This window comes from Petaurus breviceps, unplaced genomic scaffold (genome assembly GCF_028583685.1).
Source record: "Petaurus breviceps papuanus isolate PSGF00001 unplaced genomic scaffold, PetGlider_PUasm1.0 188, whole genome shotgun sequence".
In the NCBI taxonomy this organism is placed as follows: domain Eukaryota; kingdom Metazoa; phylum Chordata; class Mammalia; order Diprotodontia; family Petauridae; genus Petaurus; species Petaurus breviceps.
In genome coordinates, this window is record NW_027185804.1 from 4468005 (window position 1) to 4487927 (window position 19923).

The window sequence follows — 19923 nt, forward strand, 5'->3', positions numbered from 1 at the left end:
AACACCTACACAAAAAAACTAGCTGTGTAACCTTGGGCAAGTTACTTAACCCCAACTGCCCTCCAAAAGGCAAATAAATAAATAACTTTAAAGAAAAAAAAAAAGAGGCAAATAAGGTGCCATCTTCTGTACAAAAAGCCTTTTATCATTCTCCCAGTAGGAAGTGCCCTCCTTCCCAACCTCCTTGCATTTAACTACTTTGTATATTTATGCATGTGTGTATGTGTGTATATACACACACATATATTTACTAACTTTATGTTTACACTATTGAGAAAGAGAGATCACATGTATGTGCTCTCTCCTTTGTCAGGACATATGCTCACTGGGAGCAGAGACTGGGTCATTCTTTGTCATTGCATCCCAGCACCCACCGAAGCACCTGATACATCAGAGAGGTTTAATAAATTCTTGATTGCTCCATTTTGCATCAGCTGCCTCACCTAGCTTCAGTGTCACAGAACAAGACACTCCCATCTGAGGTCCCCCTTAGCATCCCAGCCTAGCCCTTCTGGCTTTCTGTGTGCTGTCCCCCCTTTATATTGTAAGCTTAATGAGGGCTAGGACTGTCTTTGTGTCTATTCATTGGAGCTCAGCAGCTCTTAGCACAGCGCCTGCCATGTTGGAGGATTCGGCACTTAATTAATGCTCACTGGATTGGATTGACCCATGGGTTGGAACTGCCCATGCCAACTAATGTTTCAGTGGAGAAGACTTTAAAGCTTAACCAATATATGAGTAAGGCCATGAATGCTGGCTTCCAGAGCACAGACGTCTTAAAAGAACTACTATGACTAATGGTATACCTTAGAGATCCCTCAAGTCAGAGTTAACTCTCTTCTTTACTAGGCTCCACTGAACTGCCATTCTCAAAGAGGCCACCATGACACCTACGGACCGCCATTCTCAAAGAGGCCACCACGACTCCTACGGACCGCCATTCTCAAAGAGCCCACCATAACACCTATGAACCGCCATTCTCAAAGAGGCCACCATGACACCTATGGACTTCCATTTTCAAAGAGGCCACCATGACACCTATGAACTGCCATTCTCAAAGAGGCCACCATGACACCTATGGACCACCATTCTCAAAGAGGCCGCCATGACACCTACAGACCGCCTTTTTCTAAGGGGCCACCATGACTCCTCCGGCTGCTTTTCCCACTCACCTTATCAAAGTTCTGCATCTGCTCCCTATTGGTGAACCAGGACTCCTTATCCTGACTGGGCTGGATGACAAACACTTCGTAGTCAGCAAACATCTGGGTGAAGCGGTTGGCAAAGACTTCTCGGATCTGGATGTTTAGCTGGTAAACCCTGAGCTCCTCTTCTTCACACTGAACTTTGAGATCTTTATTGCTGCTGCTCTCTTCACGCATGTCCAGCTGTGGAAAAGAAACAACAGCTAGAAAAAGAATTCTTTTTCTCCTCTCCTTCCCCAAAGGACGTCAGTAGCTGCACTGAGCACCCCCAACATAAGCCAGAAAACCAGAACTTGTTAGTAGGAGAAAACAGAGCAGGGATGGATGTGGTGACTAAATGCAGAGACTTTAGCAACAATGAGTCTGCTCAGTTCAGTTAATCTCACTCTAATGGCTCACTCATACCCAATGGGGGAGAGAAAAAAAAAGGGAAGTTCTTTGCTACTCAAAGCTGCTGGAAGGCAGGCAGTAACCTCTACGCTCAAGCTCTGTGTGATGAAGAGGAAAGAGCCCTGGATTTTAGAACTGGGGGTCTGGTTTCAAATCCCTGCTAATTATTTTTGGTATATTCTTGACCAACTTCCCTGGCCTCAATTTCCTTACCTATTAAAAATGAAGGGAAGAGGGGCAGCCAGGTAGCACAGCAAGTAAGAGCACCGGCTCCAGTGTCGGGATGACCTGGGGATCGAATCCAGGCTCAGACACTTAGTACCCACCCAGAAACACCTGGCCGTGTAACCTTGAGCAAGTTACTTAATCCCAATTGCTTTAAAAAAAAAAATGAGGGGAAGGGAAGAGAAACAGACAGCATCTGGAATGTCCTAAGATCCCATAATCCTGAACTGATTAAGACAATAATCAAGACAACAATTACAAAAAAGTACAAAAAAAGGAAAATAACCCTCAAAGACAAGAGAACTCCAATCAATGGATTCAACGAATTGGCCAGTCTGGACTCCAGAGAGTTAATGATGAGGAACAGCTCCCTACTCTAAGTAGGGAGAGAAGAGCTGAGCCACAGAACAGACTGAGACTTACACTGACACACATAATTAATGTGCTGGCTTGGTTTGCTCACTGTACTTCCTTGTCATGAGAAGATTCTAATGGGATAGGAGGAATGTGTATTGGAGAATAATGTGATTTAAATTATTTTTTTTAAAAAGAGCCTGATGTGGGCAGGCCCAGAGGCCAAATTCAAACCCCAGTAACAAAGGTATCATCTGTCTCAAGCTGGAAGGGACCTTAGAGCACACCTTGTCAAATGCCCGCATTTCAAAGGTGGAGAAACTTAGGCTTCAAAGGGAAAGAACTTGCCCAACTTGACTCCTTCCAGCTGCCATTAAAAACATAAACAAGACAACTTCCCAGTGGCACTTTAATTCCAAAATGCCTTTTGTAAATTAGAAAAATAAATAGCTCACAAGGTATTAATAAACATTTCCACAGCACAAAAATATTAAGGTCACCAGGTAAGAATTGATTTTTGTCTCAGACAGGAGCCAAAATCCATGCCCTTCATCTCAATCCAAAGGGAAGTCCAAGAGGCTCAGTGGAGAGGGAAGGCCCGCTCAGGGGTGTGTGCTGTGCCCAGCCCCCACGGAGAGATGCAGAAAGTCACACATGACTCTCCAGGGGCAAACACTGCTGCCCAGGGCACTTGACAAGCCCCAAGCATCCCTGTGGCTGCTTAAGATCATGAACAATGCTTCAGTCATTCTGTTCGTCAGTCAGTCACCTTTGAAAAAATGCTTAAATGATTCTTTTTTTTAATTTATCACTATCACTTCCTACTGACTCCTCCCCCTCTCCTCCACCCCTAAACCCTCCCTTGTATAAGTCCAGTCAAGCAAAAATCAAGGGATTGATTATGACTGAAAATGCATGCCTCCTTGCATACCTGTGGTCTACCACGTCCCTACCAGGAGGCAAGAATGCCAGCTGCCATCAAATGGTTCCTGTCAAGTATCTAAAGTGGGGAGAGTCAATGAGGAATGCCTGAACACATGATAGGTATATGGATGTCATGGGACACTGCTGTACTGTTAGAAATGATGAAAGGGCCCATTTCAGGAGAACCCTGGAAGACTTGCAGGAACTGATGCAGGCAGAGGGAGAAGAACCAGGGAGACAATTTATACAATCCCAAACAACACTCAAAGACTTAAAAACTCTGATCAATGAAATGACCAACCGTATATCCTGAGGCCCAATGATGAGGCATGTTACCCACCCCCTGGAAGGAAGCAGATAGACTTAAGGTGCAAAATAAAATGCATATTTTTTGGGACAAGGGAAATGCAAGATCTTATTTTGCTTGAAAAAGCATATTTATTATAAAGGTTTATTTTTTTTCCAATGTGGAGACACAAGAGATTGTGAATGATTGCAAAGATTATAAAAGGAGGAAAAGGCAGGGCCACAACACTGGCATTCAGCTCACCTTTTCCAGGCTCACCCCAGTCCTCTGCACCAGAGCCTGCAGCCTGGCGATGGTCTCATTCTCCTTGAGGAGCTCGTAGGTGTGCAGAGCGGAGCTGGCGATGTTCCCATTCCGTTTGTCAGAGGCAATATCACAGGCCCTGAGGCTCTTCAGTTTGGAGGCACTCTCACTGCAGTGCAGGTTCCCTTCTGGGGGAATTCCAAAGGCCATGAGAATCTCAGAGATCTCCTGAACAAACTCTAGCTTGTTGGGAAACTGAGGCAGGTCCTCGGGCAGCTCAATGAAATGGTTGTCAATATCCACAAAGCAGAGATTGGCCTGTAGATGAGAAGGGAGGTGATGGTGAAGAGAAGGAAAAGAGAGAAAAAGAGAGGGAGGGAGATGGAAAGAGAGAAGGAAAAAGAGAAAGAGAAGTCATCATCAGCTACAGCATTCACAGGGAAGGAGGGCTCAAAGAAATGAATAAAAACAACTATACGAATATATACATCTACAATGCTATAAGGTTCACAGGAAAAAAATTCTTTTGGTAGAACTCTGTGAAAAACCTTGTGTAAATGACAAGCTCCCCATTTCAGAGAGGAGGAGGGAGGGCTCAGACTGGTGAGATGACTGGCCCCCAGTCACACAGCTACAGTATATAAGGTAGTTAGCAAATCTTAAAATGCTTTATAAATGTAAGCGATCACTATTACTAATATTACTATTATTATCATTACTATTATTGCTGGCAGGTGCAAAATTTGAAGCCAGACCTCCTGCCTCCGTGCCTAGCTGGCCACTCCAAGAACGGAGGTCAAAGGTGATTTCCTATTTGTCTCTGAAGCCTCTGTGCCTGGCACTCAGCAAACACCCAATAAGGTCACACACATTCAGAGACAGAAGGGACCTTCGATGCCATTTTGTCCACTCTCCTCATTTTACAGTCAAGCAAACTGAGGCAGACGTTAGGAGCCCTGCCCACAGTCACAAGGCTAATGTCTGAAGCAGGACTGGGCTCCAAGTCAGCGCCTTTATGCCACTACTGATGGATTAAGGAGCAAGTGCCCACCCTTCAATAACAAAAGCAAGGAAACACAGATTAAGGCAGGACACTCTAGATACTATTAAAGGAGGTCTTGGGGTTGCCATGGGGAGAGGAGATGGTGAGGAGAGATGGGTTAGGAAGGCCAGCAAGTGGCCAGCTGAGTAGCTTAGCTCTGGGGTAGGTAGAAGGCCAAGTGTTTAGGGATAAAAATCACCCCATCTGCAGCCCAAGGGCCACCAATCACTCCCAATTCTCAGAGGGCCCGGCAGCCAGGGCTTATGGCCACAGATGCAGTTGGGATAATTCCATCTGGCCTCTTATTTCCCCAACTCAGCCAAGGTCAAGCACCACAGAAATGCAAGGGGCAATCTCAGGCACTGGGGAAGGTGGTGGTCAGGTTGGCTGCAGGCCCAAAACAACTCAGTGTCTGAGCGACAGACTCTTGCCTTCTAGTGAGTAATAAACTTGTGGCAAAATAAAACCAACTGTTGGTTTAAATTCTCCCTTGTTCCTGCAGGGCCAATAAAAGCCAAGATAGTGGAGAAGACTCATGCCCAAGGACACTTATAAAGGCAGGACACATTCACGATGTAGGGCATCCATTGGCACAGACTCCACCAGCAAAACAACCCTCAGATCACATCTCCAAGAAAGAGTCTCTGTACAATCTGGCAATGAGAAGGGACATTTTAAATGTAAAAGATTCAGTTTGCTTACTAAGGGAGAGGGGACTTTCAACCTCTCATACAGAAATTCCCTGGGCAGAACTAAGCCACATGGGAACTTTGCAGGTTCGGGGAAGGCCCAAAGAGAATTCCAGGAGTTAACATAGTCAGATGGATCTGTGCACCGTCTAACACCAGGGGTAAAGGGGACAAGTGGGGAGCACTCACGCCTGCAGGATTAGGTAGTTTCTAAATGGTTTGGTGGGTGGTTTCCTTATGTTCTTTAGCACTAAAACCAAATTGAGATTTAAGCCTCAGTCTCCTTATCTATAAAATAAGGGAGTTAGTTGCACTAGAGAGCTCTTAATCCAGAGTCCACAGATAGATTTTGGGAAGAGTAAGAATATGTGAACTTGAATAGGGAAAAAAGTTACATCTTTATTTTCACTAACTTCTAAATTAAATTTAGCATTTCCTTCAACTATAAACTTTTGTAAAGTTACTCTGAGAAGGGGTCCATAGGCTTCACCCAACTGCCAAAGTGGGATGGGGGGGGGGGGTGTCAATGACACACAAAAGAGGTGAAGAGCCATTGCACTGGAGGTTTTTTAAGGTCCCTCTCAGCCTTCTACCTGCCCTAGAGCTAAGCTAACTCAGCTGGCCACTTTAAGGTATTCTGTGTCCTAGGCTCACCCTCCGCTCTGGCGTTCTATATTCTAGGCTCCCTTCAGTGCTCAAATTCTGTGTTCTAGAACACCCCTCGGCTCTGGAATTCTGTGTTCTAGGCTCCAGTTCTGGCATTCTATGTTCTAGGCTCTGGCTCTAGCATTCTATGCTCTAGGGCATCTCTCAGCTCTGGAATTCGATGTTTAAAGGTCCCTCTCTGCTCTGGAATCCTATGGTCTATGCTTCATAAGTCTGAAGCACCATTTCTAAAGGTCGGGGGTGGGGAGGGGAGAGAGAAGAGATCATCTTTAGCTCACATCATGAATCAAACAAGAAAGTTTTTAACTACTTAGTCTTTAATCTTCCAGCCAGGAATACTTGGTTGGAGGGAAACAACCAAAAAGAAGGAAAATAACTGCAAAGTGAGGAGCACACAGACACCTCAGGAAAACGAAGGCTAGACCCCCCCCAGGGCTCTCCAACCACCACCCCCTTAAAGTGAGAGGCTGGGCATCCCCTCAGCAGCCAGCCGGGCCTACCTCCTCGGCTGCCACTCTTCCGAGCCTCTGGCCATCCTCTGGACTGTAGGGTGCAATGAGAAGCAGAGCTGCCCCTGGATGCCTTGGGTGACCACTCACACCATTTTTTCCTCTATATCCAAGACCAACCCATTTCTTTGGCTTGGTTTGTGGGTGCTGACAGTGAACATGGGGGGCTTTTGAAGCCCTCAGTGTGCTCTTTATCCCAAACTGGCTGCCCCCTAGGTCAAGCCTTCATGAACTTTGTGTCCCCTCCCAAATTCCCCTAGTCCCGCTTGTCACAGCCAGTTTCTCTTTCCCTCTATTTCACCCTGGACCTCTTCTCCTTCAGGAGTCCCCCTTCTCATTCCGGGGGCACCCCCACCCCCCACTTCCTCACCACAGAAACCTCACCATGACGTAAATGATGAAAAATCAATCAAAGCCTCATCTGAGGAAACATGGGTTTGGAAGGCCAACACACGACCCTAGGAGCAGAACAGCCCAGACCTTGGAGAAGCTTATACAAACTGATGCTGAGTGAGAAGAGTAGAGCCAGGAGGAATTTGTACACAATTACAGACACAATGTATGTGTGACGACCAACTTTGATAAAATGGACTCTTCTCAGCAATGCAGGGTTATAAGTCAACCCCAAAAGACTCATGATGGAGAGAGATGTCTACATCCAGATAAAGAACTGAGATTGAACCCAGACTGAAGCAAACCAACTGCCCTTTTCTTGTTCTTGTTTGGTTTTATTTCCTCTTTCCCATTGTTCATTCCATCTGATACAATCCTTCTTTATAACCTGACTAATGCCTAATGTGAAAGTATTTGCAGATCCTATATGCGATTGTATGCCGCCATTGGGCGGGGAGGGAAAGAAAATTTGAAACTCAAGGAATTGTGGTAATGAATCTTGTAAACTAAAAGTAAACAAATTAATAAAGACCAAAAAAAAAGAGAACGGGCCAGGCTTTATTCTTAGGAGCTGTCTGACCTTTACCAAGTCATGCACACAGAATTTCAGAGGAGCAGCAGGAGAAGGGTTAAATGAGCATTTATATAGCTCCTACAGTATATGTCAGGCACTGTGCCAAGAGCTTTTTATAAATATTATTTTATTTGGTCCTCAACCTTGCAAGGTAGGTACTATTACTTCCCCCATTTTAGAGTTGAAGAAGCTGAGGCCAACAGATGAGTTGATCAGGGTCACACAGCTAGTAAGTGGCTGAGGCCAGATTTGAACTCAGGTCTTCCTGCCTCCAGGTCCAGCATTCTATCCATTTAGCCAGATTAAGGGTCACTGAGTATAGTTTTCTAAAACAAAAACCTGAGGTTTGTGAGGGACATCCTTAAAGGTTTACAAAGCATTTTGCTGACAGCAGCCCTGTGAGTTCCAGAGGACAAGCATCACCCTCATTTTAAGGATGGGAAATTAAGGCGCAAAGGAAGAAGTCACTTGCCCAAAGTGCCCATAACTAGCCTATGTGAGGGGCAGGCCTTCGCCTCCCCAGGTGACCACTTCTCCTAGCCCACAATGCCCCTTCCAGAAGAAGCCCTCGGTGAATTCCAGGGCATGTTCATCCCTGTCTCCAACTCTACTGCCTAGGTCGGCATCCTTGTCTTTGGAAGCTGGGGCTGAACACAACAGAGCACTTGCTGACAATCCCAACAGGGGTTCCTGGCACTAAAATACTAGAAAACTCACCTGGAAGGGGTCAAGCCCCTCGTGCCTATGCACCACATGCACCAACTCCCCAGCTGTGGGGACTGCAGGCCTTCAGAAAATGAGAAGTATGACAAAACTATTCAGAGTCATGAGCCCCCCAAGAGCCAGCCACTCAGGCCTCAGGGGCAGCGAGGGTCAGGGCTCTAAAGGTTTCCTCTCAGTGCAGAGCTCTGCCAATGGCAGGTGCTCCTCGAACCTGTCCTTGCCACAGGGCCTCTGAAAGGTCTCCAACACTTGGGAGGACATAATTCTGGCCCAATGCTGCTTGAATATTGCTTAATTACAAACAATGCCACACCAGCACACAGAGAAGCTACAAGTGTGGATTTAAATGCCTGAGCTGAGTTTCACTTTTGGCTCACTCAGATATACATAGGAATAATCAAAGCCTGCCGAAAATGACCCACCCGGAAGGACACAAAGCCACCAGCCTTCTACTTTGGGATTTGGGGGGATGGGGGTGGGAAATCACAGAAGGCTCAAAGAGCCCATTTCTCCAAAAGGAAACACACAAGGCAGCTAAAAATAGAGTGTATTCACTCAATAATGGCGGGTTGGCTTCTCCCCTGCTGCTCCTAACCAAATATAGAAAGACAACTTGAAAGAATTTCATAAACTACAAACACGGGATACACACATTGCTGATGCCCTTGGACACAAGCAGATGGAATGAGGAGACAGCTACAGAGACCTGCTCTCTCTAGGCAGGACCACAGGCAGAAGCTCAGCAAGCCTGCCGTGGGATGCAAGGGAGGGGAATCTGGAGGAGGGGGGCAAGGGCAGGGGAAGAGACGGCAGACTGAGTGACAGGAGAGGACAGAGGTCACCACTATTCAGTGGTGACTGAGGAGAAGGGGAAGGGAGGACGAAGACAGGAGACAGCCAGGGGAATCAAAGCATCACTACACTGCACGTTACTGGGAGGAAAGGGAGAAGGAGATGAACTAGGGGGAATAGGGGAGGAGAAAGAACAGAGACAGGGGCTCAGAGTGCAGAGCAAGGTTACTGGTAGAGGAAGGGACAGAAACAAAAGAGGGAGGGTAGAAATGAGCAAAAAAGGGGGAGAGGGGGTTCAGCAGTTTACCTCTGGGGAAAGGGGAAGAGGAGAGGAAGGGGCAGAGAAGGAGAGAGCTAGAGGAGGAATAGAGAGGGCTACTATTTGGCAGGTTACTGAGGGGAAGGCAGATTACTGAGCTCACCAAACAAACAAAAAGGTAAACCCCCACTCTCTGGTGCCATCACTCACTCCAGCAAACACTCAGTGTAAGAGACTAGATGCATCCCTTTGGCTCCCCACCCCCACCTCATCACTGGTGACACAGGAGAAATGGGTCGGCTTCTCCTCTGACAGCGAGCCTGCCTCACTCTCCCCAGGCAGGAGACTGGAGAAGAGAAGCAAAGGGAAGGGAAGGCTCCATTTGGACTTCAGATCTCGCACAGAGTCTGGCTCTCTTCCTGCAGAAGGCCCCAGTGCCTGCTCCAGGCCCTGTACACTGACCTGCTGCCAAACCACAGCTCATCAGGGGCCGGACAGAGGCTTGGCAAGCAAGGCACGCCTGAAACAGACATTCAAGTGGTTGTTTTAAAAAAAGGGGGAGGAGGATCCCAGAGGGGATGGAGTGACCCTCCCCGTCCTCCCCTGAACAGTGGTGAGGTTTCCTGCTTCCTAGACTCAAATAACCACCCCTCATAGAGATTTATGAGACAAGGGACAGTTCACAAAAGCAGGCCAGGCTTCTGGACCCACTGGACTCAAAAGGAACAAAGGCCTTTTGAGAAGCTCTTAGTGGCTCAGAGGGTGGCAGCCACTGATGAATTCTGATTTGGGCTGGGTATACCACTGAACCTTCCCCCCTCTTCCTCAAGGGCTATGCCCTCTACATAGGCCTCCTGCAGAGCCCACCCTTAGCATCAATACCCAACCCCCTTAACCTGACTCCACTATCCCAAAACCCACCACTAGCTGTGCCACCTTAGACAAATCACTTAGCCTCTTTAGGACTCAATTTCCTTGTTTATAAAATAAGGAGACTGACATGATAACAGAATCAGAGGTCTTCAGAACTGGAAGGAACATCAGAAGGCATCGAGCACAACCTCTGCATTTTATGGACAAAGGCCCCAAGAAGGCATGTGACTTTCTCAAGGCCACACAGTAATAAGGGAAAGAACCAGCAGTCAAACCCATGCCTCTTGACTCCTGCCTTTAGATGATCTCAGTGGGTCCCTTCTGGTTTGGACATTCTATGGTTCTATGCATAGAGGAGGGAGGGAAAACACTGGGAGAACGAGGCAAAAGCCTTCCCTTAGGACAGATAATCCCTGTGCCCCGGCCAAGGGGAGAGGCTGACAAGGACAAAGATGGTGTGGGAGGGCTGGAACACAGGAGTGTAGCATACAAGGAAAAGACAAAAGCAAGAGTGCAGGTCACAACATAAGGTAATCAAGAAAGCTGCCAGGCACACAATAACAACAAAGCTGCTCAGCCAGCGACACAAGGACTGTGCTGACCATCATCACGGTAAGTCAGGTACACGCTAGACTAGACTGCCTTTGTATCTGGAGAGGGGAAGCTGAGACCCCCTGGGCCAGGCCCACAGCAGGCTGAAAACAGCTGACTCCAGCAAGCACAAAACCCACTGCTCCGACCTTTCCCACCTGTGGAAAGGACAATGGGTTGGAGTCAGAAGACCTGGGCTCAAGAGTGGGCCACGTCCCTCCCTACAGCTGTGTGCCCCAGTGGTCACTTCACCTCCGAGATCCCAGCTCCTCCTTATCCCTAAAAGGAGAGGATGGTGCTGGATGGCCTCCAAGTCCCTTCCAGCTGTCATTCTAGGCTTACCAAGGCCTTTGTCTTTCAGTTTAAGGTTTATAAAACTGATCAGGGGAATTGGCAGGACTTATTTTACATCACTGGTGTCTTTTCAAACAGTTAGGCTTTCTCTAGTCCTTGCCAGTTTCACTTCCTGCCTCAAAGCAAAGAAAGAGCATGTGAATGAGTGTATGATTTCTCTCTCTCTCTCTTTCTCTTCCCCCTCCCCTCTCCCTCCTTCCTTTCTCTCCATCTCACATTCCCTCTCTCTCCCTCTTTCCTTCTCCCTCCCTCGTTCCCTCCCTCTTTCTCTTTCCTTCCCTCTCTCTCTTTCCCTCCCCCCTTCCTCCCTCCTTTGTTCCCTTCTCCTTGTAGCTTGTTCTCACCTCACCCAGCACAGACCCCTCCAGATGCAGACAAGAAAAGGGAGGAGAAAAAAGAGAAGCTGCACGGACAGACATGTTGGTGCCTAAAATTGAAGGGGAGGAAAGAAGAGCATTTCTCTACAATTAAGGCATCACAAGGGTGGGCTAATTATCAGGGATGCTCATCAAGGATGCTGACGACATCCGCTGCTACCCAGACCCTCCGCCTTGGGCTGGCAGCACAATCCAAAATGCCTTCCCTCTTTGCTATTCCTTTCCTCACTTCAGGCTGCTTGTTCCTGAGCAGCACCCAGAGAATTCCCAATTGTTTCTGGTGGGGAGGGGAAAGGGCCACCCCAGAGGCAGGCCCTGTTCCAACACAAGCTGGCTCTGGCACAGGCGTCACATGTCACAGCGCTGTCCTCACTCCCTACATATCAGCATAGGAGGGCAGCTGCTCTGCGCTCCTGGCACACACACACACAGCACAGTGCCAGGCACACAGGGCATTTTAAAAATGCTTCACAAATGAGAATTCACATCTAGCATAATGACAGTGGACATTTCTGTAGTGGTCACTGTCATCACAGCCATAACTAACCTGCACAAGGCCCTTCAGAGTCTGCCAAGCACTTCACCTAACTCACCTTGTTGGATCTGATCTCCCCAAAAGGCCCAGAAGGTGAAGGGCCACAGGCGGCATAATCAGGCCCCATTGTATAAATAAGGAAACTGATGAATGACTTGCCCAATCACACCGGCCCTACCTCCTTATAATAGGCTTCAAAACCAGGTCCCCAGATCCCCAAGCGCCACATTCTATTAATCCCATCAACATTTACTCAGCACTTTAAGGCTTACAAATCGTTTTATGAATCTTATCTCATTTAATCCTCACAACAAGCCCCTTAGGAGGTGGGAACTATGAACATTACCTTCCCATTTTACAGATAAAAAACAGAGGCTCAAGTAAGTCAAGAGACCTGCTCACAGTAACCCAGCAGATAAGTGCCAGGACCCTCCTGATCAGCCCCTCTTTCCATGACTTGTTGCCTTTCCTGGAGTAGTAACAGACCGAGGTTCTCCTCCCCACCCGAACCACAAACCAAAATTCCTAGAAGGTAGCAGGGCATGTAATTCCAAGGACATAAGAAAATTTCCAGCCCAACCTCTAATTCTGCCAAAGAGACCAAGACAGAGGGGCAAGCCAGGGTCCCAAGACAGGAGGGAAAGCTGCCATCTCCAATCAGGCATGTTGATAGCACTGGATGCCCCCAAATGGTGACACTGGTGTCTAGTCGCTATCAAGCACCTATCCCAGGGTTCCTCCTCACACCAAGGTGACCCCCACCTTCCCCCTCTTACCTCCTGAGGCAGCTCCAGTTTGGACCGATCATCCAGGCCATTGGAATGCAAGCCCATGAGGTATGGAACAGGAGCATCTAAGAAGTGCAGCAGAGAGGCCGGGAGAATGGGGACATAGACGTGTTGCCACTGGAAGGGAAACATGAGCGCCGTGATCGTCTCTGCCACAGTCATCAGCCTCTGGTAATCTGAGCCAAAAAACACACACACAAACCACACCATCAAAAGCGAGGAACCTTCCTTTCCAATGTACTGATATGTCTTCCTGAGACCAAAAGCAAACAGAATCAAGGTAGGAAATTCCACCCCCCACCCTGTAGGTTTTGGTTTTGAATAACAAAGATTCAAAGGCCAACAGTGTATTTCCTAGACCTGTGAGAGATGAAGAACAAAAAGTCCCAGGACCCAAAGAGCTTACAGCCTAGCTAAACAGGAGACGAGGAACATACAGGAACACATACAGACAGCTAGAAGCCAAAGTGCCCAAGCATTTCCAAGGAGGGTAAACACATCCAATCGGTCAAGTCAGGGAAGGCTTCATGGAAGCAGTGGCCCTCACAGATGGGCAGGATGTTAACAGGCAGAAATAGGAGTGGAGTTGTGGGAAGACGTCCCAGGCACAGGAAACAGCATTAGCAAAGGCATGAAGGAGGAAAAGAGAGGGACAAGATCCGAGAACAACGGCAGATCCAGCTGGATTAAAGAAAGAAAGAGGCTGGGCACCACAAGGTAAGTGAAGCCAAATGGAAGGTGATGCTGGCTTCAGAGGACAGATGGTGGAGACCTCCCTCCACTCCAGAGAGTTAGAGAGACTATGGTGGCTGAAGGCTCTGTGTGCTGTCCAAGCCCCTATGGCAACTGGGTCTGCTTAGTCTTGGTTTGTTTTCTAATGTCAAGGAAATAAGCTGTGGTGGGAAGGGACATTAAAGAGAGTGTGGAAGAAAAAAGTCAGTACCCAGACTAGAAACGGAATGCTGCAAAGACTAGCACGTCCCCAGCATAAAGATGACATATAAATTCATGAAACAGTCTATACTTTAAAACAAAAGGAGAAAAAAGTAAATGAAACATTCTAAAAATAGACAGAAGAGTACAAAGGTCAGCTCAGAAGGGGATTAGACAAGTAGGCCAATGTTGATACTACCACGTTAAATTTATATATTTTATATTATATAGATATATGTATATATATATATATACACACACACACATTTTAAAGCTGTATATAATTAAAATACTTTCTCTTCTTTACATATGGAAACATCCATATTCGTGAAGTTTTTCAAATTTATAATTAAAAAAGAAAAAGCTTTAAGAAAAAGCCATGAGGGGCGGCCAGGTAGCACAGCGAATAAGAGCACCGGCTCCAGTGTTGGGACGACCTGGAGATCGAATCCCGGGCTTGGACACTCAGCACCACACCCAGAAATAACTGGCCTTGTAACCTTGAGCAAGTTACTTAACCCCAATTGCTTAATAAAAATAAAAATAAAATAAAATAAAATAAAAAAAAAGCCATGAATAAAACTTAAAAAAGAAACAAGGGTTCTTCGCTTTCTCTGCATCAGACCCCTCTGGCAGTCTGGTAAAGCCCATGAACCCATTCTCAGAGTATTTTTTTTAAATGCTTAAACATAGGATTACAAAGGATACTGATCACACTGAAGTACAATTATCAAAATATTACAAAACAAAGCTCACAGACCACAGTAAGAACTCCTGTTTTAACTCGAGGTTAAAAGATACCCTTTAGATTCTGGAGAGCCTTCAATGTCAAGCTAAGAAGACACTACTATATTTGGTAAATTATGGAGTACCTTGAATGCCATACTAAGAAAACACTAGTGCATTTGGTAGATATGGAGAACCTCGAATGCCAAGCTAAGAAGACACTACTATATTTGGTAGGAAATTGTGAGCAAACTGCTAAAGGTTTCTGAGCAGGAAGAGACGTGATCCCTTGTGGATTACTACAGGAAGATTCCTCGGGCAGAAGCATAAAGATCTGTGATTACTGTGAAATGAAGGTTGAAATCTATACACAAATAGAATTTTCTCCTAGGATCTGGAAAGCAAACATGGAAAAACAGTTTAAATAAATAAATACATCATTCTGGAACACCTAACTTCTCAAGTGCTATCAAAATGCCCAGGACAATCCTCCACAGAGGGAGTGGGGAATGACTAGGAAGGGAGGCCCTCCCCACAATGGGAATACAGAGGACTGACAAGGCTCCCACACAGCAAGCCTGTATGCTGCTCAGGCACCAAGCACAGAGAGTCTGTCTCTGTTTCAGCATCCACAATGTGCTAAAGAGAAACTTGTCCACTCCCCACCCCCCACCACTTCCAACCAGCACAACCCATAATGGCCGAGTCCTTCCTGCGTTTCCCAGGATCTGCTGGGCTGGAGGGAGGAAAAGGCTAACCAAGCTCCCCCTAAGTCCAAGCTCCCCTGGTGGCCCCAAGCCCTGTGCCAGACAGGAAGCCATAGCCCAAGAGGGCCATCTTGTCCTGAACATTTCTGGCTTCCCTCAAAAAGACAATTCTATTTTTTCTTGGGGGGGGGGGGGGGTGTCAAGGTCACACAGCTAATTTTTTGTGTGTGTTAAGTGTCTGAGACCAGATTTTAACTCAGGTCCTCAACTCCAGGGCCGGTGCTCTATTTACTGTACCACCTAGCTGCCCCCAAAAAGGCAATTCTAAGAGGATTCACTGAAAAATACTGAGAGAAAGCAGCAACAGAAAAGAGACCAGGTAAAAAATTAAGTCCTAGGAAGCCAAACACTCTGAGAAGAATGTGACTTGATGGCTCCTGGGTATCTTCTAGCTTTGAATATCTGACCTTGAGTCCATAACAACCAAGTTTGGCCCGGAGAAGATATGACAACATGTACCTCCCTCCCTTCCTTGCAAAGGTGGGAGGCTATGGGTGAGAAATAGCATCCATACTACTGGACAGGACTGATGTTTTGTTTTGCTTCTCCTTTTTCTTTTTTATTCTTTGTTAAGAGTTGGCCTGCTTTGGGGGGTGGCAAAGGCAAGGAGCGAGTGTTATATTCAGAAATGATGGTGACATAAAAACAAAATACAGCAAGATGAAGCTTTATCAACTGATCTGTCGCCAAACGTATGGTCATTGCAGGTACTAATGGCAACTCCTGCAAGTTTGCTTCCTAGACCTGAGAAGCATGTCAGGAGCCTGTAAAACCTTTTCTATGCAGACAACTTTCACCAGAAAGGCATTCTGTGGATGAAGATCCACTGCCAATCTCTTGCAGGGCATAGCCAGCTTCCAGAAAGTCTGCCATTTGGACAGTGAACAGGAGTTCAGATGCTGAAACCTCTGGCAGGAAATCTAACAGAGCAGCCTGAATCTGAACATGTGGGGAGGAAGTTTCAGGGCACAACAGGGCGACAGAAGGTTATGGAAGAGACCAAAGGCACCTAAAAACGCTAAGCTTGGGAACAGAGAAAGGGCCACGGGGGCCTCACTGTCCCAAAGCTCCTAGAAGCTGGCCCTGTGGCCCAGAACATCCTGGAGGCTGTTTATGGCCAGCTTAGATGGGCTCCCCAATCCATCTGGCCCCTGTGCTATGCGGTGTGCTCATTTTCTTTTGACCTGGCTTTCCCTTAGGTCCTAATGAGATCCTTTTGGAAAAATCTCCACCTCTCACCTCTCTCAGGTATGCTATGGTGAAGGAAGAGCGCATCGGCACTTGTGCCAGCTGAGAGCCAGCACTCCAGGCGGGCCGGAGTTACACAAGATGCCACTGGTAGTGGGGACAGTTGTGGGGAGGCGGAAGACCTGGTTGGGAAAGAAAGTCAAGAAGAATAACAAGACAATCAACAGCCACCATTGCTGGAGCACCTAACATTTTACAGTGTTTTCCTCACAATAATCCCAGGAGGCAGGGAGAGAAAACCCTAGGTTTGCCTTCAAAAGCCCAAGTTCTTTCTGCCTGGGCTTCACTTCTCTCCAAATATCCTCCTATGACTCCTGTGATTCCTGTTCCTGCCTGGCCAAAAACGGACATGCTGGAGAAAGAAAATTACTCAGGACCTGTAATACCAATAATAGGTCAAGAATGACTGGAATCTGGTCCTCACCCACCCACCCAGCCAAAAAGACAGCAATTGTCCCAATGACAATTGCTGGAAAAGTACTTTAAAGTTTGCAAAATACTTTTTACATCAATTACCTGACTGAGGCCTCCTAGCAACCCTTATTTTACAGATGAGTAAACTGAGACTCAAGACATTAAGGGACATTATTGCCCATAATCCCAAAGTAAGAAAGGTACATACAAAGTACTTTGGAAGGAAGGGAAGGGACAGATATCACTTCATATACTGTTTACAACATAGACCACTGTGGCACAAAGTGGTTGGGGGCCTGTCAACAGGAGAGACGACTCAGTGAGTGGTTCGATGCAATGACTACCTGTTAAGGGCCTATTGTACAGAGTCCAGTGCTAGGAAACAGGAGGGTTGGATAAAACACCCACAGCCTGAAGGAGGACAAGCCACACCAACAGGGAACCGAACAGTTCCACAAGGTGCTCATGGAGGAGGCTTCATGTGGATTGAGCTTTAAAGGAGGGCAGAGAGGTCATGGAGAGCTGGGCAAACAATGTAGATGAAGTCTGGGTGGGTTCAGAGGGCAGAGAGGAGGCCAGTGCAGAGCAGATGGAAGGAAATCACTGGGGATATACGTGGAAAGGCAGGGCAGTACCAGACCAGGAGCAGGGAAGCTGCAGCCTCAAAACCAGTCAAGGGGCTACACTTGAGGACCTAGAGGGCCACATGTGGCCTCAAGGCCGCAGGTTCCCCACCCCTGTTCCAGACTATAATAAGCCTTGAATGCCAGGCAGAGGGGCCTGAACAACGTACACAGCTAGTGACAGAGCACTGAAGATTCACCAATGACAGAAAATTGATAGAGTTCCCAAATAAATCTGATGGGACAGGAGGGAGGCTATGCTGGGTGTGAGCACACCACTTCATCTTTCACTCCACCCAGATGGGTCAAATTCAGTCAAGAGGATTCTTTTAGCCTTGTCTCCTTACAGAAACCAAGCCTCGTCTCCATCTGTGTCAGACCTAATGCCTTCTCTCTTCTTGTCCCCTCACAGACAAGGCATGCCAATTAATAGTTATCTCAAAAATCTTAGTCATCTCAGGAATTTTCTTTTTTTGACTCTTAAGATGAAGATGAATCAAAGAGAATTTTAAAAGCGTGGGAGAGTGAATGGGGGAGGAAGAGATCCTTCAACTGACATTTACAGCCAAATGCACAGTCATACTACACCCCAGCACTGGTTCACAAACGCGTATTTAGGAAAAATCTCTGGCTGAAAAATTCCCCTCTCCTGGCAAGCATGCACACCCAGGCACACACTGTACAAAATGCCAACCATCCATGTAGGGTGCTAAGCCACACGAGGAGGAAGACCAGAGACCTTCATTCACTCTCCTGCACTAGAAAGAACACCAGGCTTACAGGCAGAAACACTTTGTTGTGACACTCATAAGCTGTGACCCTGAGCCAAGGCCTATCAGTGCTCTGAATCTCAGTTTCCTCATCTGCAAAATGGGGATAAGACTAGTATCTATCTTCCTCCACAAGGATACACTTTGCAAACCTTCAAGCCTGAGGGATCCGTGCAATCTTTCCGGCTCTTTGCCTCGGCCCATAAATGGACACCCCAGAAAGGGCTGACATGACTAACAAGCTTGTGGGCTACCAAGGAAACCATCTGAGACTGAGGATGACTCTGCCTTTATTCTTCTCTTGCCCGAGGTTTACAAGGTGATCTTCAGTAGACGCTCTGAGGCACTGGTGACAGAAACTGAATGGGGCTGGGGGGGGGGGGTGGTCTGAGACGCTAGCATGTGAGCTCCAGAAAGGAGAACCAAAAGACAGGCCAACATCGCCAAGGAGGGGCATTTCCTCTGCTCTGGAAAAAGGGCCTATTTTTACACAGCTCAGAGACCCAGGTTTGGGGTTTGCCCCCTGCTCTCAAGGACAATGCTGGTCTCTGGAGCTCAGACTGTAGCTTCTCAGACCAAGAAAGGTGTTTCCCTCAGGCAAAAACATGGCCTAGAAGCACTTCCTTCATCAAGTTTTTGGAATTGCAGCACTGGTAGGAACAAGGAAGAGATGGGGAGAAGCCTTGGGATACAGGGAGAGGTCACAGGAGGGGCTGAATAAGACTCAGGTAAATGACTTGTCTTTTGAGTCAACTGATGCTAGAGACTTCTGAGGTGGAGTTGGAGATTAAACCCCCCACCCCACCAAGAAAACAAAAAACATAGCAACGACAATAACAAAACCATTATTAGAAAGATGATCTAAGGTTGCTTCATGCTTCAGCTCCCCCGGGGCCTGTGCGGCCCGAGCTAGGCCGTGCACCTGACAGTAAGCCTCCCCGGGCTAAGGGGATCAGCACCACACCACCCTCCAGGGCCGGGCTGAGGAGCCCAGAGCATGCTGCCCACCCAGCATGGGCTGCCCACGGCTAAGAGGTGAGAGATGATGTGGCTGAAGGTCATTTGCATCCCAGGCGACTCAACCAATCAAATCCAACTGCAGACACGTCAGCTCCTGGCAACGGGCTGGGCTTGCCCACACGGCTCCCATGATGTTATAATGAGCAATTACTTGTGACAAACGGAGGCAGAGGAACGCTGGCATCCCAACCAACACCACCTTCGTAGCCTGGGGGTGGGAGGGGAAGAGCAGTGGCTTTAATTTCTTTAAATAATATACCTGCAGGCAGAAAGGCACAGGTACACAGGGTAGTGGTCTCCATGCACAAACTAGAACTAGGACCCTAGTGCAAAACAGAGAGCTGTAATGCTGCCTCAAGGGCTGTGCCTCAGAAAGACCCCTGCGGGCCCAAATTAACATCTGTCATCTCAACAGCGTGACTCCCTGCACCCCCACACGTCACAGCCTTCCTGTCTATGGTCCCCAAGTGCTAAGAAATTCAGGGGATCTAACGCTAGACTCAGAGTGAGGAACACCAGAGTTCAGATCCTGCCTACAAGTCACTCCTCAGCCTCAGCTCACTTGTCCTTAAAACAAGGGTAACAACAGACTCCATCTCGCAGGGCTGT

The 19923-nt window shown here is 47.4% G+C and overlaps 1 protein-coding gene across 1 annotated transcript in view; it reads right to left on the reverse strand.

Annotated features, from left to right (window-relative positions):
- Positions 1-19923, reverse strand: part of DENND5A (DENN domain containing 5A) — a 75909-nt gene that overhangs the window by 25200 nt on the left and 30786 nt on the right. The window contains exons 5-7 of the mRNA XM_069091193.1: positions 12802-12989; positions 3649-3966; positions 1173-1388 (exon numbers count right to left, since the gene is read on the reverse strand). Coding sequence (XP_068947294.1) covers positions 1173-1388; positions 3649-3966; positions 12802-12989 — 722 coding nt within the window. The remainder of the gene's footprint in view (positions 1-1172; positions 1389-3648; positions 3967-12801; positions 12990-19923) is intronic.